General features: G+C 33.9%; 4 protein-coding genes and 1 long non-coding RNA gene across 12 annotated transcripts; 4 read left to right on the top strand and 1 right to left on the bottom strand.

Annotated features, from left to right (window-relative positions):
• The first annotated feature begins 1 nt into the window (after position 1).
• Positions 2 to 748, top strand: zuc (Mitochondrial cardiolipin hydrolase zuc). The gene is made up of 2 exons (XM_040718071.1): positions 2 to 398; positions 463 to 748. The coding sequence occupies exons 1-2, from the start codon at positions 2 to 4 to the stop codon at positions 606 to 608; spliced, it is 543 nt and encodes a 180-aa protein (XP_040574005.1). The 3' UTR covers positions 609 to 748.
• LOC121122987 (histone deacetylase 8) lies at positions 640 to 8326 on the bottom strand. 2 transcript variants are annotated; one of them, XM_040718069.2, is made up of 6 exons: positions 2937 to 3183; positions 2674 to 2860; positions 1699 to 1947; positions 1453 to 1645; positions 997 to 1373; positions 640 to 827 (listed from the first exon to the last, which is right to left on the bottom strand). In XM_040718069.2, exons 1-6 carry the CDS (start codon positions 3018 to 3020, stop codon positions 802 to 804), a joined length of 1116 nt encoding a protein of 371 aa, XP_040574003.1. In that variant the 5' UTR covers positions 3021 to 3183; the 3' UTR covers positions 640 to 801. The 2 variants fall into 2 exon arrangements, with proteins under 2 accessions (XP_040574003.1, XP_040574004.2); XM_040718070.2 differs by lacking the exons at positions 2674 to 2860; positions 2937 to 3183 and adding an exon at positions 8100 to 8326.
• On the top strand, positions 3685 to 8060 carry LOC121122985 (macoilin-1). Of its 7 annotated transcripts, none has more exons than XM_040718066.2 (7): positions 3685 to 4216; positions 4308 to 4724; positions 4842 to 5026; positions 5107 to 5697; positions 5758 to 6264; positions 6346 to 6663; positions 7648 to 8060. In XM_040718066.2, the coding sequence occupies exons 1-7, from the start codon at positions 4134 to 4136 to the stop codon at positions 7698 to 7700; spliced, it is 2154 nt and encodes a 717-aa protein (XP_040574000.1). In that variant the 5' UTR covers positions 3685 to 4133; the 3' UTR covers positions 7701 to 8060. The 7 variants fall into 7 exon arrangements, with proteins under 7 accessions (XP_040574000.1, XP_071746507.1, XP_040573999.1 ...); XM_071890406.1 differs by having other exon boundaries at positions 3861 to 4216; positions 6346 to 6689; positions 7605 to 8060; XM_040718065.2 differs by having other exon boundaries at positions 3870 to 4216; positions 7627 to 8060.
• A 1144-nt stretch (positions 8327 to 9470) lies between the features above and the next one.
• On the top strand, positions 9471 to 10964 carry LOC121122989 (uncharacterized). The gene is made up of 3 exons (XR_005865877.2): positions 9471 to 9595; positions 9663 to 10091; positions 10601 to 10964. It is a non-coding gene; the product is annotated as an uncharacterized lncRNA (long non-coding RNA).
• An 898-nt stretch (positions 10965 to 11862) lies between these two features.
• LOC121122984 (uncharacterized) lies at positions 11863 to 15759 on the top strand. Its single transcript, XM_040718063.2, has 3 exons — positions 11863 to 14140; positions 14228 to 14618; positions 14681 to 15759. Exons 1-3 carry the CDS (start codon positions 14138 to 14140, stop codon positions 15184 to 15186), a joined length of 900 nt encoding a protein of 299 aa, XP_040573997.1. The 5' UTR covers positions 11863 to 14137; the 3' UTR covers positions 15187 to 15759.
• Positions 15760 to 26719: the final 10960 nt, after the last annotated feature.

The raw sequence follows: 26719 nt of genomic DNA, 5'->3' as shown, positions 1-26719 counted from the left end.
AATGGACCTTCGACAATTTTTATTAGTATCTGTTTCTTCCTCATTTCTAACTTCCTTGATATTTATGCTTTTTTACAAAAAATCCTCCATGAAGAAGGTCCTATTTTTTCCTGGTCCTAAAGGTCATTCCTCTACGGAAATCGATACAATTGTTTCAGAACTTATGAAGGCAAAAAAGTCAGTTGACTTATGTCTGTATTTACTCACCAATCCAACCCTTGTAAAGGTTATTATGAGACTATTGTCATTAGGGGTGACTGTTCGATTAATAGTGGATAAGTCCGCAGAGAGCAATGCTACTGGTTCTTATGTTGACAAGCTTCGTCAGCTTGGCGTTTTTGTGAGAATGAACTATATGGAAGACATATATTTGATGCACCATAAATTTGCTATTATTGGTGAGTAGAGGTGTCAAATGATATTTAATAATTATACATATTAATTGCGTACTTTGCCTAATAGACCGTAGGACCGTTATATTTGGATCATTTAATTGGACCAAGCAAGCAGCAGATGGAAACAAAGAAAGTCTCATCATAACAGATGACGCTGAATTGGTCAATCCTTTTATTATAGAGTTCGACAAAATTTGGTCGGAATTTTCTTAGTTTTGTTGATTATTTATTAATATTCATGGTATTTAATAAAAGCGTATATATTTCAACATGATGGGTATAATATTAAATTAGATATTCCTGATATATAATGTGATAATTAACAGTCTAATAAAGTTCAAATATTAACGTAATGAGCAACTTTGGTTTTCAGATATATGTAGTATTAAGGAAGGAATGGTTTCGACTATGTTGATACATTTTCCAAAACATCTGACATGAAAGGAAGAAATGAATTATTAATAAATTTACTGACTTTAATATGAAAGTATTGATCAGAGAACCAATTTTTAAAGAGTTCTACACATCTACAATGTGATGACTGGCTTATAAACTAGGTGTTAATGTGAAATAATTATTGTTATACCGAATAATACCGTACCAAATAATGTTTCTAAAAGATCTTCGATGTCTTGAGTGGTATTTTCATTTTTTTGTAGACTAGAATCAACTTGAAGTTCAAAACTTGGACCGTAAGAAGGAAAATAGGGATCACAGTCGGGAATATCTGAGGGAAGAACATTTCCAGTTAGCAAGGCAGTCAAATATGTCCAATATATAGAAGTGTTTGAAAGGTTATATCCTCCGCCTCCAAGATATAGAGTAGGTTTATTAATGGACATAATCTTTTGGATGCATATACCAGCACCATAAAGAGTAACATTAAATCCTCCTAGAGGATCCCCTGCAAGAATATCCCCTCCACATTGTACTACGATTGCGTCAGGACGAAATGCATAACAAATTTCATCAAATAAGCTTGAAAAGAGGGGATATTAAATTGACTATGAACACACTCTTATCACTGATAATTAATTATATTCTAAGAATTTCTCACTTTGTAAAGATATAAGCATACTGTTCATCATCTATTCCTCTTTTTATAGGAACATTGGTCGTAAAATTTGTACCTTTTCCTCTACCACAATCTTCCAATTTACCAGAGCCTGGAAAGAACCCAGCTTCATATTGATGCATAGAAAATGTGTAAACTTTGGGTGTAAAGGCAAATGCATTTTCTACGCCATCCCCTATAATACAAAATCAATACATTACATAAATATATTTCTCAATTTAAAAATACCGTGATGCACATCTAAATCAACATAAAGAATTTTGTCAAAAGTCTTTCTCAAGGCATGAATAGCTAAAACTATGTCATTTACGTAGCAAAATCCTGATGCTGTATCTCTCTGACAATGATGCCAACCACCAAACCAATTGACTGCAATTTCACACTCATTTTTTGCTAAAGCCTCAGCAGCAGTTATTGAACCTCCTGCAATTCGACGAACAAATGACATTATATTTGGAATCCAAGGGCAATCATAACCTAAACGGATTGAAGTAAAAGATAAGACTATCAATACATAAATGACAATTATTGAATTCAATTTTTCGAATAGAAAAAAAAAAAAGTCTGGAACTGCGAACATTCCCATTAATACTATATTTCCCGCTCGAAAGTTCACTACATCAATACCTTGAATAGTCCGGCTAAGCATGAGTCAGTCGAAAGAATTAAATTTTATTTTTCCGCAAGAAAATGTTGGATTTTAATTATAAAAGGGTATGAAATCAGCTAGTCACCATTTAGAATAAATTTCAAATATTGGGTACTTATAGTACACATAATATGATATTTGTAAAATTCTAAGAAAAATACAAAAAAATGTACTGATTACGAAACACTGAAAGAGTTTAGAGATTCTCATTTTTTTAATTAGGTCGAAGACATACAAAGTTGATCACCAACATTAAAAATAATACTTTAAAATGAATGACAGCATTAATTTAAAATGAATCCTCGAGTAATTTCTCCCTCAACAAACTGGATATAAATATTTTAATTCTAAGTAAATAGTGTTCCAAGAACTTAACCTGACGGGAAAACTAATATGATTTGTAAACTAAAATTGGAACTAACAATTTTGTTGATCTTTGAACACTACTACCTATGGAAAGTAACATTTGATGAGAGAGAATATTAAATATATACTCCGCAGTTTAGTTTACAATTTTTCAAAGAAAAAAAAGGGTGTAAATCCCTATTGACTACCAATGCCAATCTCCTCCTGATCGTTTTCGTTTACTGCATCTTCTTCAGTCTCCATTGCTGCAAGTTTGTCTAGATAGTCCTGACTATGAAAAGATTTTAATTCATCTTCAGTCGCATCCCTTGAGGATTCAATCCTCATGTGCTCTTTTAAACCATAGCTTTGTATGAGGCTGGATACCATGGAAGCCTTTAAATATTATTCCATTATTTAAACAGTCCATTAAAAAATCGAATATTATAGGTATATAAGCAACTCAACTCACTCGTCCCTTGATTTTCTGTATTCTATTACATTCTGTAATAATTTGAGGATCTTCTATAAAAGTAACTTGTGGTCGAGACTTCATTATTAAATATGTGGCGGGAAATGTTATGAATGGATTTTTATTTTAATGAAATGAAGCAAGAAAAGAATACGAAGCTGTTGAGCTGAAGAGTGGCCGGCCCAGCTGCTCATGACAATCAGATGAGACGTACGTAGTTTTTTTACATCCTTCTACAGTTGTCAGAATCCGAATCAGATAATGTTCTTCCCCGTTATTATTAAATAAATTAATTTGGCGCCATCTGACTACCGTTTTTAATTTCATTATTTATAACAGTACATTATGTGATTAATTATACTAAATAATTATTGTCTACTTAGCTTGAATGCCTAATGCTTTTTATTGAGTACGAATCTTAATATTTAGGTAATTTAGCCTTAACTTATACGAGAATAATATGTACTATTTTGAAGTAAGAACGTTGTGAATCATCAATAAGGTAAAATTGAAATTATATTAAGACAATAATGGTCAATGGGTCAATGGGCCTCAAAACAGGAAATAAAAAATAATATAAGCATAGGAAATAAAATTGAACGAAAATCATTCTACTTTAAGATGAATGAAAAAAATAATGTTCAATAGCGATGCTTTAATTGAGTTTATGTATTGCCTGGCGCTGAGCTTGTTACTTTTAGACTGAGAATGGTTGTTTCAGAAGCTGCAAAGTGGGTATTGAATGGAGAGGGTGCGAGAGTGTCATTATTCAAAAGAGATATTGTGCTGAACTGGCACGCAGGGTCCCTGGGTAGTGGAAGAAAGTAAGTTTGTTATGCGTGCGTGTGGGTAAAGAGAGAGAGAGAGAAAGAGAAAGAAATGGAGGGAGAGAGGTGGAATAGAAATGAGCGGAACGGTATTGCTGCTGCTGCTACTGCTGCTGCTGCTAGCTGACGAAAGAAAGATGATTTATGGAAGAAATACAAAAAAAGAAGAAAAGAAAAGAAGAAACTGAAGCTGACTGAAGCTGACTGAAGAAGAAGAAGAAGGAAAGAAGTAAGTAAGTACGAAGAGGAAGTGAGGAACTTGGAAGACTTGGAACTAACGGATCGCCTAGAGTTGGAGCACATATATAGATGATATTGGATGTTCCTGGATTGAAGTGTTGAAGAAGAGAAGAAATAGGAGAGAGGAGTAATGAAGAGACGGAGTGCTGCCGATGGAAAACTCGCCCGACGCCCCCTCAAGAGAACCAAAATAGCGGAAAACTTTTACGGAAAGTCAGTAGTGATTGTCGTCGATTGACGCTTAGTGTTAGCTGTTGATGTGCCATTCCTTTTGGAGCTCACGGATTCTTTTTCTTTTTTTTAGTTCCCTGGTGTATATCAAATTACTGCTTCTTTGGGGCCTAGTTCTTTTCGCGGATTATTTCTTGGAGTTCCGTTTCGAGTATTTGTGGCCTTTCTGGTTGTTTTTGCGGAGTGTGAGTGACAGTTTCAAGTATCAAGGAATGGCCTTCTCAGTATTTTTTATTTGCATCGCACTGACTTCGGACATGATTTGCTTTCTCTTTATCCCACTGCATTGGTTGTTCTTTGCGGCGAGTACGTATGTCTGGGTACAGTACGTCTGGCACACGGAAAAAGGAATCTGCTTTCCCACTGTTTTTCTTTGGCTCCTCTTTGTATATATTGAAGTCTCCATACGGCTCAAGGAGTTCAAGGCTCATGTTGACTTTAAACATTATCCCTTTCATTTGGATCTCTGTAGGCCTTTTGCTGCACATTGGTAAATCCCTCCTTCTTTACTTCATATTCTTTTCATTCTTTCCAAAATCCACTTCTCAGCTTTCTCATCGTTCTGCCTCATACCATTTTATAATAAGTCTTATTCTCTCTATTTTAGTATAGGATATCCTGTAGTCACTCTGAGCTTTGGAATTAAAAGCTACGTTGGATATCGAATCCGAGTGCGGCGTCAGAAAGAGGTCCATAAAGAAAATGAGTATTATTATGAATTTTGTAGAGAGGCTTTACCTCCTGGCTCCGTTCGACAGGACGCATTTAATCCTCATCCTAGTCCAAAGCCTTGTACGTATTCATTTTTTTTAATTTATAGTTCTTAGTTTCTATTATATTATCTTCTTTAAATTTTTTTATTTTTATTTAAGGCTCTGATGATAAAATATCGGATCAGCAAGGAGGAAATTCTGTGATATCAGTTTCAAACTCATGGTCAAGTTATGGTGTTGTATCGTGGAATGGTCATAACAGTGACAAACAAAAATCTTCTCCGAGTGCTGGTTCAACCAGTAATTCTGTCGAGAGCTCAATGGCAAAAACTGCTTCGTTAAATGAAGGCTATAGTTCAAACTCTCTTATTTCATCTCTAAGTAACGGCTTACTTTCTGCGTCAGCTGGACTTGGAGGTTGTACTAATGGACCTGATCTCAGCAACGGTAAGCTTATAACCAAAAATTCAAAATTAAATGGTTCTGCAACAAATGTTGATGAAAGTGAAGATGTACCTCCAAATAATGGCAATAGTTCTGGTGGAGGAGGAAAAGGAAGGTCTTCTAAGTCTGGAAATGCATCCCAGTCCAGAGATTCCTCTTCTAAGAAAAGTCGTGATTTGTCTAAACTCTCAAAAGATGAATTGATTACCCGTACGGAATCAGATATTAAAAGACTTAAATGTGATCTTCAAATCTCACGTAATAAGGAAAACGAACTGAGGGATCAGATTATATCTTATATGAGTAGTAAGTGTTATACACCCGTCTTTAAATATAACATGTCAGTATTTTTTTAATTTCTTGCAGATGAACGTAACTTGAAATCGGAAATTTCTAATTTGCAAGTAGAAAAATCTGTTCTTGATAATAAAATATCTTCTCTTTTGTCAACTCGTGCCTGTGAAAAGGCAACTGTCTCAAACCTTGAGAAACGCTTGGCAGATGAGCGTAAACAGAAAACTGATTTTCAAATCAAACTTGAAACAGAGCGAAAGGCAAAGAAAGATGCGGACAAAAGTGAACGAAATGCTCAGCAAAATCGGAGCGATGTTGCCAAGCTCGAAATTGAGATTGGAAAAATTCGAAGTGAGTTGTATTCGTCTCAGGATCGATGCTCCAAAGCAGAACAAGAAATATATGTTCTTAGAAAATATAAAGAATCTCATGGTGATCCTGAGCAGCTTGTTAGTACCTTGAATGCGCTCAGGGACAAAAATTCCTCTTTAGAAAGTTCTCTATCATCAGTTACAAAGTTAAAGATGGATTTGTTCTCAGCTCTTGGTGAAGCAAGGCGTGACTTGTCTCTCAGACAAAGTAAGTATCAAGTTGCTTCTTCGAAAGTCATACTCGGAAATCATATGTTCAAATATATATTCATTTTTCTCTTCCTTTCAGATATTATTATTCAGAAAGAAAAAGAAATCAGGGAGCTAAAGCAAAAAATTTCTGAAGTTCTTGCCGTGATGCCGCCTACATCTGTCTGTCCAACAGGGGCTCCCAATCCGAGATCATCAGTAATAACCAACTCTTTCGGCCACAACCCTTCTCTTTCACTGGATTTACCGGTATCTACGGATTTGTCTTTCAATACTGGTAGCAGTTCTTTAGGGCTGTCTAATCTTGATGATAAGCTTAATGCCCAAATGGAATCTTCCAGTCTTTATTCTCCACCACCTCTCTCTGGGAGTGTTTATTCTCCTCAGACCAACGGAAGTGCGAATGATATATAAACAAAAAATGCTAGTCTAATATTATACCCCTTCTTTTGAGCATCTCACACTTAAACGTTTAAAATTAATTAAATTCAGATTTCTTGAACATCAAATTCAATTTAAAAGATACTGACTTGACCACACAAAATCTATTTATAAATTGAAATCATGCTTTCGTAATTATTGTATCCAAATATTTTTTTCAATGTCTAATTTATGATAGTATATAAATGTGTTTAATCAATACTCTAAAAGATATTTACAATTAGTATTAAATGAGAAGATGCTACAACTACTCAACTTTTCTGTTTTAATTAACAAGTACTATTTCATATCTTTGTTCAAATATCTTGGCATTGTCCAGATGGAGAACAAAGAATGAATTTATATTCTAGTCGTTCAACTTAAATAATCATTTTAAAAAGCATCTTACATAGTCTAATAGTATTCAGGTATTTTTACTTAAAATATTTTTATCGCCATCAAACTATTTGGAAACCTAATTATATATATATATATGTGTTTGTGTATACATATTTAATTCAACAAACACCAAGGTATTATTCAATTGCATTACTTAATTATTTATTCATGAACATGATAATTTTTTTTTTTGACAAATTTCAAATCTTGTTTCATTGCTCCAACACCGATTTTTAATAGCTAGATGTAATTTCGTCCTTGGTGAAGGTGTTATTTATAATACACTGCAGATTTAATTCATATATATATATCCATGGTGGCATCTTATTTAAGGTAAAAATACTTGTTTTTGGCTTTCCTGTAGAGGAAGAACATTTACATAGTAAATGCCAATCAAATTCTATTTATATATTCTCAATTTATGCCCTCAAGATTTTGGTCAATGTCTTCTTCAATTTTTTGAGATGAAAAATTAAACATTATAAAACAAAAAAAAAAAATATATATTCATTTCAATAGTTATCTACACTTTTTTGTTTAGCTATCCTTCAATTTTTTGCAGACATCATCTCTACATCTACATTTACCCAGTCATGGGTAAACACAAATGATTAAACTTGTTTTTCCCTTCATTGTTTTAATTATTACTTAATATTTGACGTGTATATTGGTATATTCATAAGCAGCCAATGGAAAATGTCACTGAAAAAAATCGTCCTTAGAGGAAATCTTAAAAACAAAAAATATTGATTACAATTTTTCTTGATAATGACCAACTGTTTATACTGTGTATTGTTCGTTCTTTTTTACCATCTGTAAAAAATAACTGTCATTAATAGATCTGAATATATGTGAAGCATTTTTAGGTCATTTTTGTTATTCTATAAATGTCTGTCAAGTAGAATTTGTGATGAGTACCTCATGCATTAATATAAATATATATGGTCTGGTGTATATGGACCCTGATCCACTAAATAACTAATGTTTTTTTTTTCTTCATGTATTTGTTCCCACCTTTATATTGCAGACTTGTAAGCGTTCCGTTCAATTTTTTCCCCGTTCTGTTCAGCGTTCCAATCATAAGGTAGTGCCAGGCTTGCACAGTATACATACATACACACTATAGCGCTCGTTAAATGAAGTTGTACAGTTTTTGAGTCATAAAAAAGTCGGATACTCTAAATTAGATAGAACGTTTTCATGTGTGTTTAGGGCACCAAAGCTTTTTTGTCTGAAATGTCTATGGGAATCATAAAAAAATTAATCAAACTCAAGTTCAAAACACTAATAGCCGACTAAAAATAACAATATTTCATTTTCACAGAAGTAGAATAGCTAAGTCTGTTGCGATTCATAGCAATCTCCTCTTAATCCTGAATATAGATGGATTAAGTAATAATTCATTATTAAAATATATTATATATAACTTAAGAGTTATGACCAACTCTTAATAGTACTGAGTCATTATAATAAAATTGCATATTTGCAGTACGTCAACTGATAAGGAAGCTAGAATAATTTTTCTCAAAATTGAATATGGAATACATTTTCCAACAAATTATAATTCATTTCAATGAACAAATGATTCTGGTTAATTTTTTGGAGATACCGCAAATTTTACTTAAAGAAGCCAAAATTCACTGCCACATTTTTAGAATGAGGAAATTAATAAATTATATTTTTAAGACAATATTAGGGCCAAATTAAGTAAAAAAGATTAAACGAGGTTTATCAACTACAGTTAACACTCAGGTATTTCAATTCATCCCAGAAATTTGAATTCAAGGCTTATAATTTAAAGTTCATTTTTTGTAATTTTTTTCATAATTGACTTGTAATAAAAAGTTTAGGTAGGTAAAGCCATCCCATGTTAAAACACTTCGCAAGTTTTTTTAATCAAATTTTTTATTTATTTTTGTTGTAATTGATGTCCTTGTCGAAGATATTTTTATTGTAGCACGTGACTTCACATGAATTATCCGATGCTCATGAAATAAAAAGTGACTAATATTATATTAAGTCTATTAGATTTTGCCATTTGATTTTTAAAAAAAAAAACACTTCCCCCTACATAGGTTAAGTGATTGAGCTTGGGTCCACTCCAGATATTAGAAGTAATATCCAAGGTTATTATTAATATTTCTATTAACCTTGTAATATCTACATCATATGCCACTTACGTATGTTTGTATGTATGCAGCGATATCGTCGTTTTGGAACAACATTTTAAGCTAAAATTTGCTTTGCTGGTGTGGTTTGGCATGAAGATTATGTAAGTTTAATTAAATTTCGATTTTGATTTATTATTATAAATAAATATATTGTTTTATTTCAATAGGTTAAGTGATTGTAAAGCTTTGTAATATTCCGTCATTTAGTATCCTCATATACATATATCCAGTTATACCAGGAGAACTATATAATACAATACATTTAAAAAATTACGTGAACTTTAATATTTTCTCATTATCGGAACCTCCTTGGAACAATCGACCACTGCTTGTACACAAGTAAGCCTGTCACGATAACCTGAACTATAAATCAATATACTAATTATCTTGACTGGCCTGTACACAGGTGACTCCTCCAACAACACCTGCACACAAGAGGCCCTGACTTCCACGTTCAACATCCAGATGGGTCCTTCAATCTACTCCTCTGATGTCTCAACAAGAAGCAACATCAGGAGTAAGATCATCAGGTGAGTTGATAAACCAGACTAGAGCAAGGACAAAAGTATTAACAGGAACAGAAGTGCCACTTCTCTCTGGGCAGCAACAAACGCCCCCTCCAAAATTAAATAAAAGGGAGGGGGCGGCTGCTAGGAGGGAAGCTAATCGAATCCGGAATGCAGAGACACGAGCAGTAGAGACAACAACTGAGAGGATTGAAAGGTTGAAAAAAATTAGGGATTACACAGCAGCCACAAGAGCAAGAGAAAGTTCAGCACAGAGGAATGGAAGATTAAAAGAGATTAGGGAGAACACGGCAGCCTCAAGAGCAGAGGTGAGTCCAGGCAACACAACAGGATATACTTGAACAATACCAAGGTTAATAGAAATATTGATGTCATAATGGTTGTGTATGTTGTCAAAATCTGTTTTTCTTGCCCAGCAGTCGGTACGTGACATTAAATTGAAAATTCTAGCGATCGTGACGTCATAGACAATGAGTGGTTGCGTGTTTGGTAAAAATTTAGGTGTCTTGCCCAGCATACGGTACGGTACATCAAATACAGCAAGCCCGATTACATGATGGGTCAAACCTTGTATTTCTATTAACCTTGAACAATACGAACAATCCAATTCCGCAAATTTTGTACTTATTTTCGTCTTAAATTTAACCCAGCGCACATCGGGTAACTTTTGCTAATTATTTCATATTTTGTTTATCCGCCTTTGCAATTAAGAAACAAAATTTCACGACTACAATAATGTATATGCAAGCCGATATAATTTTATGAAATTTTACCACTTAATAGATAAAGGCTAAAGTTTACGGAATTCTGCCCATAGTTCATCGGATATATCAAAGTTGACGAATAATCAACAAAGTTGTTGATAACAAAAAAAAATTATTCGTAGCCATGGACAAATTTCTCTTCTATCTCTCGTAGCAAACTAACTATGTTAATAAGAATCAAATTTTTGCAAGTTCATTATATCTATGTCAGCTGATATAATTTATAAGTTTTGACAGTCTCAAAAGTCTAAAGTTTTCCGTACCGTAATGGAAGTTTACAGTTTAATTGATTCTAGAAGTGGACGAGAATTAACTTATCTTTTAAAAAACGAGTTATAAAAAATCGATTTTGTACGTATTATAGGTATTTGATGTAAAGAAAAATAAAGAAAAAGTTGTTGCTGACACAAAAATGTATAAGTAGCCATTGATAAATTGTCAAAGAGACGAAATACCTGAAGTTTAAAGTAGGTGTGTGGCTAATGGAACGTATAATTCTCATGTATATACATTCTAGCTATGATGCATTCTTTTCTTCGTTTATATTTTCTTGAATCCTAGCTAAGAGTTCAAAAGCAAAGGAATTTTTTTGAAGCCGAAAGTTAGTTGAGCAAAACAATGGAAAGTTAAAGTATACTTATTTATACATCAACCACTCCAAATCTTGTATGATAATAAAAAAATGAAGAATTCTATAAAGAAAATTATAGTCAAATTTAGTGAGGATCGAATATAAAACATTTGAAGCGCACCCCTCTATGTTGTTAGCACCGATTTGTTACTACTAATCTTGTGTCAGTCCTTATTTATTCAGCCAGTCTAGTCATAGGATCTGTCCTTAAGACTGTTAGTCCTTCGGACTGTTAGTACTTGTAGAACTGATTAAAAAAGAAGAAATAAAGTCGAGTGACGTAATCAAGTACCAAACTTTTAAAGTTTTAGGAATGGTATACAGGACTGAACTAGACCGAGACCGAACTGGATGGGACTGGAGTCTTCAGTCCTATATAATCAAGGATATCGTAGTAAAAGATGTCCTCGCTATATAATGACTGACACCAAGATACTTAGCGACAAGGTAGGTCAGAGACGCTATTTTCATGAAAATTTTATTGATACACACGCCCAATTCTGTGACGTCATAAATATAAAATATCTGGATTTATAAATATAATTAATGAACTTGTAAACAGAAACAGCTGACCATATTATATTTTATTCAGCTAGGGAGCGCTTTTATTTATCGCCTTGACGTCATATCTGCCTGGCGAGGTTAAAAAAATGATGACTGACCTACCTTATCTGTAAGTATCTTGACTGACACTAGCCAAAAATTGAAATTTATTCTAATAACTCCTAACAAAATGATGTCACTTTTTTTTTTATGTTTATATTTATATAGATAGGTGGATAGATGCAATGAAAGGACTCTAGGCAAAGAGTGGACACTCAATCAAAGGAAGGTAGGATTTAGTAGTTCTCAATTCTGATTGCCTTAAAATTAGAAACTGCAACATGTTCCTCCAGGCACGCAGCTAGTTTGAACAGTCCGCGATATTTAAGGTCGGTGTTAACATAGTCTTCCTTGTTTTAAGATTTAATTGTTTATTTTTCCCTTGACCGCTCTTTCCCTAGCTAGAGGCCTTTAATTATTACTACAATTTGAATATTTTGGTCAACTCCGACGGCGTCAACTTCTTCTTCACATCATCACTATGTTTTTTATTTATATGAAAGAGAGTTAGAACGGAAAAAAACTGAAGCAATGAGTTTTAATACTATCTGGAGGAGCACTAGCTCTTATCACGCAACCTGTTGTGGGGAAAACATCATTTTTGATGTAAAATTCACCTGAACTGCGTAAAGTTATAAAGCTATACAATTTGTCGGAGTTGTGATTTTATATCAACGTCATGTGGCATTTTAATCAACTCTTCCATTTTGGGCATATATTTGAAATCCCCCAAAAAATGTTATTGTGGGAAAAATGATTGACTCACTACATATTTACAGCTCAAAATAAAAGTAGATATTTGTTAATTGGTTTTCTAAAGTAAATGTTAAAAAAAATTATTGAATTGATTATTTTATTTGAGTAATTTGCACTTCAAAAATAAAGTATCAACTTCAGATCGTATTTGTACATATTATTATATATTAAGTTTCATTCTAATAATTAATTCATATGTAATAATATTATTCCTCGGTGAATCTTTCAATATCAATGGGATTAATTCATAAAGTCGGCAGAGTTGAGTGTATTTGCAAACGGAGTTTGTATTTTGAATCGCTTAATTCAAACACTTGGATTCAGAGCTAGGGTCACAAAATATTATTCGAAACTATAATTTAAGAAAAAATGATTCTTATATTTGTGTAGTTTTTATGAAATTCTTTATTATTTTAGGGACTAATAATTTAAATATAATTCCTAGATTCTGATTCGTATATGTAGTTTCTAGAGGTTTGATTTATAATATTTAGAAATCCCGGCTCGGAATCCAGCTATATGAAAATTTACGACCCTAAATCATAATTAAATATAAATATTCTCCATGTTTTATTACTTCATGACAATTATATGGTCATAATTACTAAAAATTACATTAGCTTGCTCCTTTAAAATCCATGAATGGGGATATAGGAAATCGATATAGTCTGACTGATGTTTCCAATCAGTTCTATTTTGACACCGAACATAATAATACCTGTTCATCACAATGAATTAATTACATTATTAACTAAACATAAATGGATGAATATTTTATATCATATGAATTCCAAATCCATTCAACTCCGTGCCTCAATACATGCAAATTTACTGACTTTCTGCTCAATAATATGTAATTACTTCAAATTATATTATGCTGATGCTTTTAAGCTCATAAATTATGGATATGGGCAATCGATAAAGTCTGGATAACGTTTTCTATCCATTTTAGTTCGGTAACTAACATATGAATACTAGTCACCGTTATAAACTAATTACATTTTTATTCTAATATCAATGGAAAATAAAATATTAAAGACATATTATTGAATAAAACTTACAACATAATCTTGTACAAATACGAATTCAAGATGATACTTAATTTTTGAAGTGGAAATTCGTCCATAGAAATAATTAATTTTTTAATTAACATTTAATTTAGAAAACCCTTCAATAAATATTTACTTTGATTTGGAGTTGTAAATATGCAATGAGCTCATCATTTTTGGGTCCATAACAATTTTTTAGAATCCCAGATATTAGCCCAAAATGAAAGAGTTGATTAAAACTACAACTATGTCAGAAAATTACTCTCGCATAATTATACAGAGCTCATAAGAGTTTATCAACTGGAATTTATAATCAAAAATAATGTTTTTCAGTACAACAGGTTGCGTGATTGGAGTTATTAGTCCTCTAGTAGTATTAGAACTTATTGACTGAAGCTTAAAGCTACAGAAGAAAGGTGAAGCTATCAGAAATTGAAAACTGATCGTCCGAATTCCAAATTTATTCACCTAAATCATTCTTTGTTCTCTAGTATTGGTTGAGAGCATGAGAATGTTGTTATAGGGCAGTTTTTAGCGGGATTGAGGATATTATGGTAAGTTAGGATATAATATGCTTCATTATTCATTAAAAATTAATAAAAATAGGTAATGTAATCTTAAATTAAATTCTGTTTGTTCAGGGACGTGTACGGTGTTCCGTGATCGGATGCGAGCATCGGGGCCCCGTGAGCTATCATCGTTTTCCAAAAGATCTCAGCGTTCGGCAGAAATGGATTCAATTTTGTAAAAGAGGTCCCGCACTCAACCCAGAGTCTGCCCGAGTTTGTGGCCTTCATTTCACGGAAAGGGATTTTGAGAAGCATGTTGAGAGGGAGCATTTGGGACCTAGTTTCAATAAGCGAAGGCTTCGAAGGGAGAGCGTTCCTTCAGTTAGAACTCTTAAACGAGTTTCAGAAGATACACGCTTTACCATTAAACCCGTAGAAATTGAAGAAAGTGAGGACTTCCTTTCTCAGTTGGAACCAGAAACTATTTTAGTGCAAGGAGGAAATAATTTATCTTACGATCCTTGTGAGCATTTATTACCCCTTATAGTTATATAATATAATTATATCTGGATTTGTATGTTTCAGTGTCGAGTCTATACGAGGAAAATCCCGACTTTTCCATAGATAATGCCTCTAGTAATGGTAGTAGTTCTAGCTCTTCAACGACACTCAGACGCTCCACTCGAACTCGATATACAACACGGGAAGATGAAGCTGGGAATGCACTCCTTGTTGATGACTCGAGTAATGATGGATCATCTCGAAGGAAAGATGAGGAACATTCTAGAGTACGTCGAAATCTCACAAGGAAGTCTTATTTTCCCGTACCAAAGAAAGGAAATGTCTACGATGACAAGGGACTCCTTGTATGGAATAAACTAGATTTATGCGATTGCTTTGATCACGAGTGTTCAGGCTGTCACTTTCCTTGCCCCAAATGTAAGTCTCCCAAATGTGCTCATGAATGCCGAGTAAATAGACGCTGGCAATTTGAAACTAGAGAGCTTGACGGTGTAAGAGGAAGTCTTTTGCGAAATCAATACCTAATGTCCAATACACAGAAGAAAATATATTCTACTTCTATTTCATAATAATGTTGGTGATGTTCATATCCTAAGCATCAAATTTTATATCATCATTTATTTCTCTTTCCCCTATGGATTTAACATTTTTCTGTTATAATTAATATACAATCATCATTGTATTATCTCAATGTACGATTCAAACTCTTTTATAATGTATACAATTATGTATAGACCTATTATTCGACACAGCGTTGGCAAAAATTGTCATATTCTTATTTGCTTACGTTGAAATCATTCTTCTTTCAAATCAATTTAATGTAAGAAGATTAATACTCTATGTTCAGGAGTGAACAAAAATTTATAATTTAATTGTCTTAATTCCTCCAGCCTTATTTAAAAATAATTTGTAGATTCAAGTTGATTTATTATTATTCTCATCATCATACCTTAATTGTAATTCAATTAATAATTGAACACACCATATTAACATCTTTATATTATCTGAATTCAAGCTTTGTAAATAGTCGATGTATTTTTATTGCAATTTTTCATGAATGCTACTGTATACTTATATAATAATATTTTGTGTCTTCAAATCATTTTCTGAATATATCGAATCTTATATTCTTCTTCATGAAATAGTATTTGTGTATCATTGTTAATTACTTTGTGTCAAGCTTGCAAATTTTATTTGACATGGTATTGATTTGAATTACAAAAATTGATTATGCACATTTTGGTATAAAAATAAGCCTGCAATATGAAATGTTTTGACCTTTTGGATTTTGAGAGAAGTGACAAAATACCCCGTGTTATGGATGCTGCATTTGCATGTTAAGTAGTACTGGGCATTTAAAACAGTACTTTATTAAAATGGACTTGAAACCATTACTTGCAGCACCACTATACCATTAAAATTGACCTGGTGATGACGTTAACGCTCTCCAAATTTTAGATCCCCTTGTTATACAAAATAATCCTTTTAAGGACGATTTCCCAACCTGGGGTACAGTTAAAGTTTGAGTAAAATAATACATAAATTAGTTTATTATTTTATTTTTCAAAAATAATATATAAATTTATAAAATCTCCGTCAACTTGGATTTGTGACCTCTTCAATACTGCTGAGCATTAAAAACAAGCACAGGTCAAATATGAAAACAACGGAACACGATGTTTGATGTGTAGTCTCATAAATATATCCTCGAAGAGATACACTTGCTAATCAAAAACAAAGTAATGGATCTCATTAAAACGATTAAAATATTTTTTATCTAAGTTTACTTTATTTTTCATATAGACTAGAATAGGTTTACCCGGCGCTCCTCGGGATATTAAGATATTAAAAATAATTAAAAACTATTCTGCTTAATATCAAATAAAAAATAAAGACCGTAACATTTTCAGAATCATTCTCGTATCAGTTTGATGAGTATAATTATACTAATATATAGGCATTATATAAGGACTTTTCTTTCACGCGATGAGGAAGTAGTTGTATTATTCTGAGTCAGACTCAGAACTCGCAGCCGCTTCCCTGAGCATCAAGGAAACCTCCTAATATGCTATAAGTAATACATCCCAGTCCACAGTTTGTACAGGTTAACTGCTGCGCCGGAGTGAAGTTAAATTTATCTCCTGCCACTTGACATAAAGACACCTTCTCAATATCTAAAAGACACCCCAGCAATCAGATAGTACAGGTGAAGTGCTGGGCCAAAATATAGTATAAACTCAACCTTTACCGTGTTTCTAACCACCAAGGAGTCCTTCTAATATTCTATAGTATACCCCAGCCAATGGGTTGTGCTGGTGATCTGTTGGACCCAAGGCAAGTTAAATTTATCCGCCGCCCCTTCCTTGAGCAACAATGAATATCATAATATCGAAAAAGAAAGAAAAAAACACCACGGCTCTCAGGTTGTATAAATGAAGTACTGGGCCTCAAGAGTTTAGATACAGTTTAAACTGTACCCCCACCGCATTTCTAAGCACCAAGAAACCCTTATAATATGCTAGAATACACCCCTGCACATGGGTTGTGTATACGAACTTCTGGTCCCCGAGGCAGGTTAAATTCTTCCACCGCCGCTTCCCTGAGTGTCAAAGAACCCTTCTAATATCCAAAATACATCCTAGCTTTCAAGTCGTACTGGTGAAGTGCTAAATAATTCTATTTAAAGGCCACCATGGCCTTGAAGATGTCACACACACATTTGACATTAAATAAAATAAAAATGATTTTTTTTATTTTACTTGGCTTTTTTAGTTTTAAAAATTTAGGGGTACGTAGTTATATATCAAAATGGTAAAAGAGTACATGGTAAGAGATACTTTGGGAAACCCTGAGTTAAAGTACTCCATATATGCGTTTTCTTTCATAAAAAAGTCCTAAAATTTTTGAAGTGGACTTTACTTCAAACAAAAATCCCATGGACGCCTTAGTGAGTGCATGTGAATTGCCCTTAACTACTTTTTGCTTTATATTTTTAATCCTTTGTTAGTGAACTGGAATTAAATGTACCCTAAATTTTATAAAATTGCTTCAAATCTCTGTAATTATGATGATTTTATTGGCAAAATTTTTAGTATGGCCCTAAAATTAAACTTCGGAGTAAATGCAACTTTAATTTGTGTAAAAATGTATTTTCATGGAATAATTTCTAAATTTTGCAATTTTTAATAAAAATTAGGTGAATTAGATTGATTTTTTTTCACTTCTAAGTCTTTCTTTTCCGGTTTCCCCTTTTTTCAATTTAAGATATATCACGGATGCGTGTGAACTTACGGATCGAGAAAAAGAGATAAGTACGGGACAGACGAGTTTAAAAAATCAATAATTGCGCATCTTGAACTCGGTGGCAAGTATGAACTAAATGATATAATTGTAATACCTGTAGTAATAAATTGGAGAGGGGTAATGTCTAAACAGGCCTATACTGACCTAAATAAGGCTCTGGGAATCCCTGCAATGTTAATTAAATGGATCCAACTAGAAGTCCTAACAACCTCGCATGCGCTATACAGAATGGATCGTAATTTCATGCAGAGGCCAGAGTTTTAGAATAACTAATTTACGTACATTTAATTAATATTTCAAATTAAGTTATATTAAAGTGACAAAATTTCTTCCTTTTTTTCTCCCAATGCACAAGCGAGTAAAGAAGGTTGAGTTAGGGTAAATAAAATTTTATAGCTAACAAGTAATTAATATTTCAAATTAAGTTATATTAAAGTTACAAAATTTTCTTCCTTTTTTTTGGAAGGAGGAGCAGGTGTTATCTTTGGTTTTTTGAAAGCTTTGGTACTATGTATTTCGAAGCCTTCAGGGTTTTATTCCAGAATTTCTCCTTCAACCACTTCTGCTTGGCTGTTTGGAAGCTGGACTGCCAGGATACTCCTTCCTGATCCATGGGACATTGGTCTTTACCTATCCCTCTCGGAAGAGACTGGACATGGCTTTACATCTGAGCCAGCACCTCCAAGCATCATGATGCTGGCTGGATGCTTGGTCATGGACACATATTTCTCATATCCCACATAACCATTAAGGCTAATGTAGCATTCATTTTTGCGGTTGAAGACTGGATCCACTGTAAAAGTTTTCTCATCGGAAAAAATGAGAATTCTGTCCCCATTGCTTTTCATGTTGTTCAAAATCTTCTTGCATCGGATGTATCTGGCCTCCATATTGGCCGTGGACAACATGGGACGGGTGGTGCAGACCAAGGACTTGCCCCCAATGTCCTTGACAATGTTGGCAGCAGTAGTCTTACCCATGTTGTTCTTCTTGGCAATTGTTCTGATGCTCAGAAGAGGGTTTATCTTGATCTGGGCCCTGATCTTCTTCTTAGTGGCCTTGGTGGCCTTTAAGACAGGTCTCCTACTTCGAGGCTTGTCTTCAAGGCCTTCCCCCTTTTCCAACCTCCTCTTGATCCTGCCAATGGTACTGGCGGACATGATGGTGGCCTCAGAGATCTCCTTGTGGCTGATTCCTGCACGAAGCAGAGCAATAACTTCATGTCTTTTAGCCTCCATGTCAAAAACAATTATGAATTGCGAAATGTTATTGAAACAAAACTTGTTAATCTGTAAACGGGCTTTAACTTTTATTTATGCAACATTTACGTAAAAAGTCTCTGAAACCTCGAAAAAGCCATTGAAGGTACCGGTCAAGACTTTCGGGACACCTGGTACATATTTTAACCCAAACTTGTCATACCCAAACGAGGGCATTTATTTTATAGCCTCCTTATGACCGAATCAGTGTGAATTCGCACTAGCGATCATAGGAGTGCACCAACTCATATGTTATTATTTTTCTTGAACTAGATAAGTAGTATTTAGTTTAAAAACATTTAGTGTTATATTCTTTTTCAGCCTGTAGCCCACTCCCCAATTCATAGCGCGGGTAAAGTGGGTGAATGGTTAAGTTTAATTAATTCATTTAAAAAAAAAAATACTTTTTCTAACTTCTATATTTACTAACCCAATATATTTAACCTCTAATTAAATACTGGGTGGAAATTGGTTTATGGAATTGCAATATTGACAAGTTTAAAAAAAATTAAACAATAGAGAAATTATACGTTTTCAAACATTCCCCAATGGTTTTAATCGGATGGCCATCTGACGCTTAATAACATGATGGACAAGTGGGAGCCATTTCCGTTTTAAACTATTATTTTCAATATCAAACTATTCAAAAATTCTTTCCGATTATCCCTTTGATATATTTTACTTTAATGTACATTGTTTTTATTTTATTTTACATATATATGTCTCAACTTTTTAAACCTTCATATATGAATGTAAATATTTGTACTAGAACAGAATATACAAAGGGAGGCAAAGAGAAAATAACTATGGGGAACATGGTCCACTAGGGATCCCTGTTTAGGGAACCAAAAAATTATTAAAAGACCAAGATAAGTCCCCATCCTGGAAAGGACAATTAACACCAAAACAGACCCCCTAGAAGGCGATGGGCGGCCCATTCCCAACAGAACAGAGGGCCGTGTTTCTGCAAGTTCCAAGTCTCTGCCTTCCTTATTTAAATATCACGTCGTTACCTTTATTATATCACGCTACATTTCTTCCGAATAGAAAATGAAAAAGGCCCGAAATCATATGGTAGTTAGCAATAAGTCAATCATACCAACTGCTATATATCTCTTATGTACACCCAGACTATCACCGTCACAATTCTTCTTCACCATTATCAAAATGAACTTTTTATACATTTCGCAATATTAAAATCTACATAGTATTTTACTCAATACTTTATTATATTATTTCTTAGTAATATTCTATCGAAAGTGTATCTATATATTTGTATATCTATATGATAGACAAAATTTATTTATATAAATAATAAAGTACCAATTTATATAATAAATACAGAGCCCTATAAGTAGAGTTACGTTACCGGGCCCCTTTGACGATATATGACTTCCTCATGTGTTTGAGTCACGGCCCAAAATATTCGAAATTTAAAACTATATTTTAGGTAGAGAACTCTACAAAGGCAATATATTTGGTTAAAATACCCCAAGTATGCCCTCATGTCGGGCGCCGTGGATTACAGGAATCGTTCTTGATCTGAGGGGATGACACTTTTTTCATTTCCAAGGGGCAAATTCCTTGGAAGGCAATGAGTCCTAAAAATGAAATGAAATCTTTGGAAACCATAATATAATTTTCGATTGTGTTCTAAACATTTTGAAGAAATAAGGAATTCCAACTCTCAAGCCATTCCAACATTGTTTACACATCTAAAACCTAAAGTTCCAAGGCTCACCAAAAACTTCAACAAACCCCTTTTCATTCTGGAGAACAATGATAATGCTAAGAAAATGTAATAATTAAGGAAATCTCAAGCAACTTTTTATTTCGAATTTCTTATCCTCTTTCTGCTGATAGCCGTGACTTCAACTAAGTAAAATAGATGGCGGAAGGACTATTGTCCGCTAACGTTAACCAGACTGCGTTGCAAGTTTCTTATTGACACACCTTATATTTAGTCACCTTGGATTAATATGTGAGCGAAAGAAAGGAGTGAGCGTGTGAGTAAAGGCATTTTTGTCTTTGAATTTAGAGATGAGATGAATGGAAGAGGGAGAGTATATGACTTTAGCACAAAAATATGAAGGCAATATGTAGGTCATTCAAATTGGCTTAAAATCCGAAAATACGATATCATGATTTAGATTCTAGAACCATGGATAAGTAGCAATAGGATTTAAAAATGTTCATGGAACAATCAAATAAAATAAAAATTGACAAGAAAGGAAGCAGCCTCAAGATTAAATATTTTGACAGGGAATAGAAGGAAAGGGGAGTGGTTGTTGAATTGAAAGTTTATGAGCTCATCAAATGAAAAAAATAATTTTATAATTCCAAACGTTGCCAGGATCACTAACCCGGAGGAATTGAATTCGGTGATGGAGTTTTTGGATGAACAAGTCGAGGCATACTACCAAACACCGAGATCAGAAGATGATGAAGAAGAATTCGAATAAAATAAAATAAATTACTACTAATAATAATATTCAAAGAGCAAGTAATGTCAATGAATATTGTTGCAAAAGTGAAGACTTCAATAAATGCCCCTCAATTCATTTCTATTAAAGATTGATGGGCGAAGTTAGAGCGTAGTTTTATTGTAGTAAATTGACACTCAAAACTAGAGGATGGTCAGTTATCAACATCAAACTTTTCTGAAATAGTAGCTGAAGAAATCGAGGGAGATGCCCTGGTACATGAAGATAATCAAAATGACAAACGTGATGAGACATATATATTCGTAGATGGAGTTTTATCAGAGGAAGCTGTTGTTTCATCACTGAGTTTTCAAATTCAAACTAATAGGGAATCATATACATAAAATGAAATGTCTGAACCACAAGAAGAAATGAAGGGGCGATTGAAGATGAATAGCGAAGAGATAGGCGATCCAAGGGTGTTAAATTATCATATTGGGAGGTAAGAAGAAGAAACCCATACCGGTAAGGCTTCAAAACAAGGAAGGGGATTGAGAGAAGACTGGTAAATGTTGCTAAGAAAAAAATCTAACGCTCCCAAAAAGCTAAAGAAAATTTGAGTGCCAACGGGGAGGATAGGAAGAGAAGGAAGGAAAAAGTAGACAGTGGTACATTGAAATCCGAACACTTACTAATTCAATAATTAATTAAGGTAAAGTGATTGAAATTAATTCATATTTCCATGTATTAAAGAATAAACAATTATTTACTAAACAAAACAAACCTGAGCATACGTAGAAGTTGAGAAAATGCCTGGATTCGAACTGTTAATCAACTACATGCATGGTTTGTTCCAGATTTTTTCTAATATAGATGTTTGCACAATATTCTACAAATTGATGAATTTATAACATAAACCTGTGAGTGGGACGCTGTTAATCAAACATTGTAAACACGTACTAAAACCACTTCTCTTGTCCATGGACTCTAATGCTTATAATCATCTTTGGAGTACCAAATATATTGATACAAGAGGATAAATTCTTGAGAATGTCATTGATGAACACAATCTTATACTAATATATGAGGAAAATGAGCCTAAATTCGTTATTCAGCGAGCTAGTTCAACCATTGATGTTACAATAATGAACCAACATGCCTTCAAAAAGTTTGAGATTACAGGATGTCATATGGATCTTCAGCCATCAATGTCGGATCATCGATACATAGTTTTTAACTTTGGAAAATAAAAGCCAATAGCTGAAAAATTAAAAAAGAATTGAGGAAAACTCACTAGAACACTTTCAGATACGACATAGAAAACGAATCATTACCTGAAATACTTCCCAACGCAAGTTTAATAGATCCATGTGCTGAATCACTAAATGAAGTAATAAAAAGGGCGATCAATATTGCCTGTCCACTTATAAAAACATGGCAAAAACAAAATCAGTGTCATGGTGAACAAAATATCTCGCCAGCTTGATATACAAATTTAGCGAACTCGAACAAAAACGTAACTACATCTCACACTGAGAAGAGTACCTCAGTACTAAAAATGCGTATCGTAGGGGACTCAGAAAAGAGAAGAAAGAATCACAGAAACATTTTGATTTCATTTCTTTTATTAAAATATTTTTAATAGTACGAGCTTCCATTTATATTTTATAAAAAAATAGCATAAGTGCAAAGAATATTATGAAAACATTATTGCAAAATATAAAAAATGGGGCCCCAGCCATGCTTTAAAATTGATTTACCCACTTTTTGTGAGAAGTTTGACCTACTTATATTCTATATGTGTGCAAAAAATTAGAGTTGGATCTCACTGGGATCACCTTCATTCAGGCTTACAATTGCAAGAGGTCATAATCGCCATAATAGTAATTTCCATCTTATTTACTAAAAAAATGATATAAATACCGGGCCGTGCAAAATTATTTACCGATAATGTAAATATACTTTTTAAGAGGTTTTGTGGCAACCAATCTGATTGTTTCGTATTTTTACTGTTAAAATAAACAAAATCCTTCCTGTGAGAGCGTAACAACTTCCACACGTGAGACCATGTCCAATCATGAAACAAAGAGGATCGAAATTGCAGCCCTCCTCCGAGCAGGAGTGCCTCATAAAAACATTAAGGAACAGGTTGGGGCCTCCTTGAAGACAATTTACAACGTTTCCAAGTGCTTGGAGGCTGGGGGTGATCTCAAGAATTCCCCTGGGGCTGGCAGGAAGCCCACTGTCTCAACAAGGCAAGTAAAGGCAGTGTTCAAGAGGACTCCCAACAGGTCCATTGTCGCCGGTATGGCAATGGCAAAGCAGGGAATACAAGAGAGCATCAGATTTTGGTATGGAGATCTTCTGAATATTCAAATTGTCCAGCTGAACTAAAAGTCAATTCAACATAAAGCAGTCCTCAAGGAGGAGTGCTATCTCCCGTGGTCTGAAACATTATTATGGACACCCTTTGGACCAAGGTTGAAGAATATGTAGTCAAAGCTGTTGGCTATGCTGATGAGATCCTCCTATTAATAGCCGTAAAACATCCTCACAATCTAGTCAATGCAATCCCAGATAAATAAATATGGTTCTTGCATGGGGTAGAGTAAATGTCCTCACTTTCAACCAAACTAAGTCAAACATTATAGTCTTTGCAAAGGTATACAAATTAAGCTCTAAATACTTTCCACCATTAGATATGGGTGGAAAAGTAATGGAATATGCAATGCAAATGTAGTACCTGGGCGTGGCTTTCGATCAATGCTTTGACCGACTACTTGAAAGAAAAAACTGACAAATATGGCTGTATATAGAATATGGGTAAGATATAACCTCAGATAAAGTGCTATGGCTTTATGAAGCCATGACCAGACCTTTCGTCACCTATGGGTGTCACGTTTGGGGTTTATGTAAGGTCGACCTAAAAAAATAAACATTCAAAGTACCAATCAATACTGCAGGCCAAAATGTATAAAATTGACCTCTGTTTGGGTTCTGTAGTTTCGTAGAATACAAGATTAATATAGGTGCACTATATTATTTCTTTATCATAGACATCACTACTTAACTTGTTATGACTTTTTCAGTATAAGGTTCCATGAATTTTACAAAAGTAAGATGACTAACATTATGGAGTGGGACATTGCAGGAGACAAACATTGTGGTTTTATCATTTATCAAAGTATGGTTCCAGGGGTTTCTTCAAATCGTGCATACAAGAATTGAAGAATTTCAGAAGGATCTTTGTCCGGGTCATCTTCTTGGACATTGTGGCCTCGCTGAGAAGCTACCGCTTTTTAAACGGTACGGCTTCATCCCCAGGTCCTCCCTGACTACCCTACGTATGGTTTTTCGAGACACACTAGCCTCATGCCCCATGTTTATGGAGCGCTTCTTTTTGCGGTTGGTCTTCCCCGTCGTTGCCTTAATCAAAATGAGTATCTGCATGGACCTCGAGCGACCCCTCCTGGGCCGGTCATCGACTCTCCAGGTCTCTCTGTACCGTTTGATCGTGTAGTTGACCAATGACTAGGACATATTGAGGTTTTTAAGGCCTTGGTAATGGCCCTACATCTATTCCCTTCCAAATAAAGCGAAATGATGGCGCGTTTCGGGTTCATTATGTCGTCCTTAGAGGCTAAAGAAGACGTTTCAGAAAAAAGTGTTTTTTTTTACAGCAAACAAAGATGGAAATTGCGTCAATCATATTTAACAAACACCTTTGATATGACTACGAAGCTCTCCCGGCAGCTTTTAACGTCGTTACAAAGAAGGTGGAATCATCTTTTGGAGGGAGAATTCTGAGGGACAACTTTTTCACTTTGACGTCCCCAAAAAAGATCCTACATCATGCCGTTATAACGAAACTACATTACCTTTATTCACTTAAAGCAATTAATGACACCACAAATGTCCCGGTGGAAAACATTGTGAAAGACTATTTTAGATTGTTACTCCTTGTTTTGTTTAAAAAATAAATATATATTAAGCTTTTAGTTTTTTATCGCCACGTTTTTTATTAAGGATTATTGACTGTACTTTAGGTAATTAATGCTTTTCTTTTTTGTTTGTTAAAGTTGTACCGAAATAAATGGTAATTAAACAAAATCATATGCAACAAACATAATTAGAAAATATACACTTGTCTAGGAGAAATATTAAGTTGAAGTTGCTGTCCTCAGACTTATGGCTCACCCTGTAATCTTAATGAGGTATTTACTTTATTTTTTTATCTGTCATTTCAATACTGTAAAATTTAAATAATAATTGGAACCTAACCAATATTTATTTAGGAACCCTTTTAAATTCCATGTTTGTATAATAAATAAGTTAACCAAAAGTTTTAACTCTAGTTATCAAATAAAATAATTACCTAGATACTCCCGCCTACCCTAGGATAAACTTTACACGTCTATTGTATGCAAAGGTGTTAATCCGGTGTTGAATAGGCATGTTAAAAAAAATGAAACCGAAAATCAACATGGTAACCCTAACAATTTGAAGAATGTATTTGAGGAGAGAAAGAATAACGCTCATGACGTTTCATTAGATCAGCTACAATCAGCTGTGACTAGGCGGGAAGGAGAAAATGATATAAACATGAACATTAGCTAGAATGAATCTATTGTCGATCCCCAATTCTACTCTGAGTCCGACAAGGACTTACAATTATAACTCCGCAACAAATCCTCAGGTATACGGTCTTTTGTGAGCACACACGAACGTTCAATCAGCTTTTGAATATAATTGAATATATTTAGAAAAGGATGTTCACTACTTAGGATTGAAATAATAATGACAACTGCTAAGGAAAAGAAAATTCCTTCTTTATACTAACGAATTACAAATCAACGGACCTGCTAAAAAACACACCGGATTTAAATGTATGATTATATGAATATAAAAGCAAAGGGTTACCCGGTGTTACTCGGACCAAGGAGGAAGCGGGAAATCACATTGACAATGTTCAAAATAATTGAAAAAAAGGAAAACTTATCCAGAAAATATCGTTATATCCTAATAATTATAATATGAATGTTTCGTCCTTGTCGAAAGAGATCCTGATAATTCTAATCCCAATTCTTTAACTAAATAACCATGGTGCGGAAAATTGA

This window comes from Lepeophtheirus salmonis, chromosome 8, assembly GCF_016086655.4.
Source record: "Lepeophtheirus salmonis chromosome 8, UVic_Lsal_1.4, whole genome shotgun sequence".
In the NCBI taxonomy this organism is placed as follows: Eukaryota; Metazoa; Arthropoda; class Copepoda; order Siphonostomatoida; family Caligidae; genus Lepeophtheirus; species Lepeophtheirus salmonis.
The sequence above is the reverse complement of the archived record's forward strand: the minus strand, read 5'-3'. Positions and strand labels throughout refer to the sequence as shown.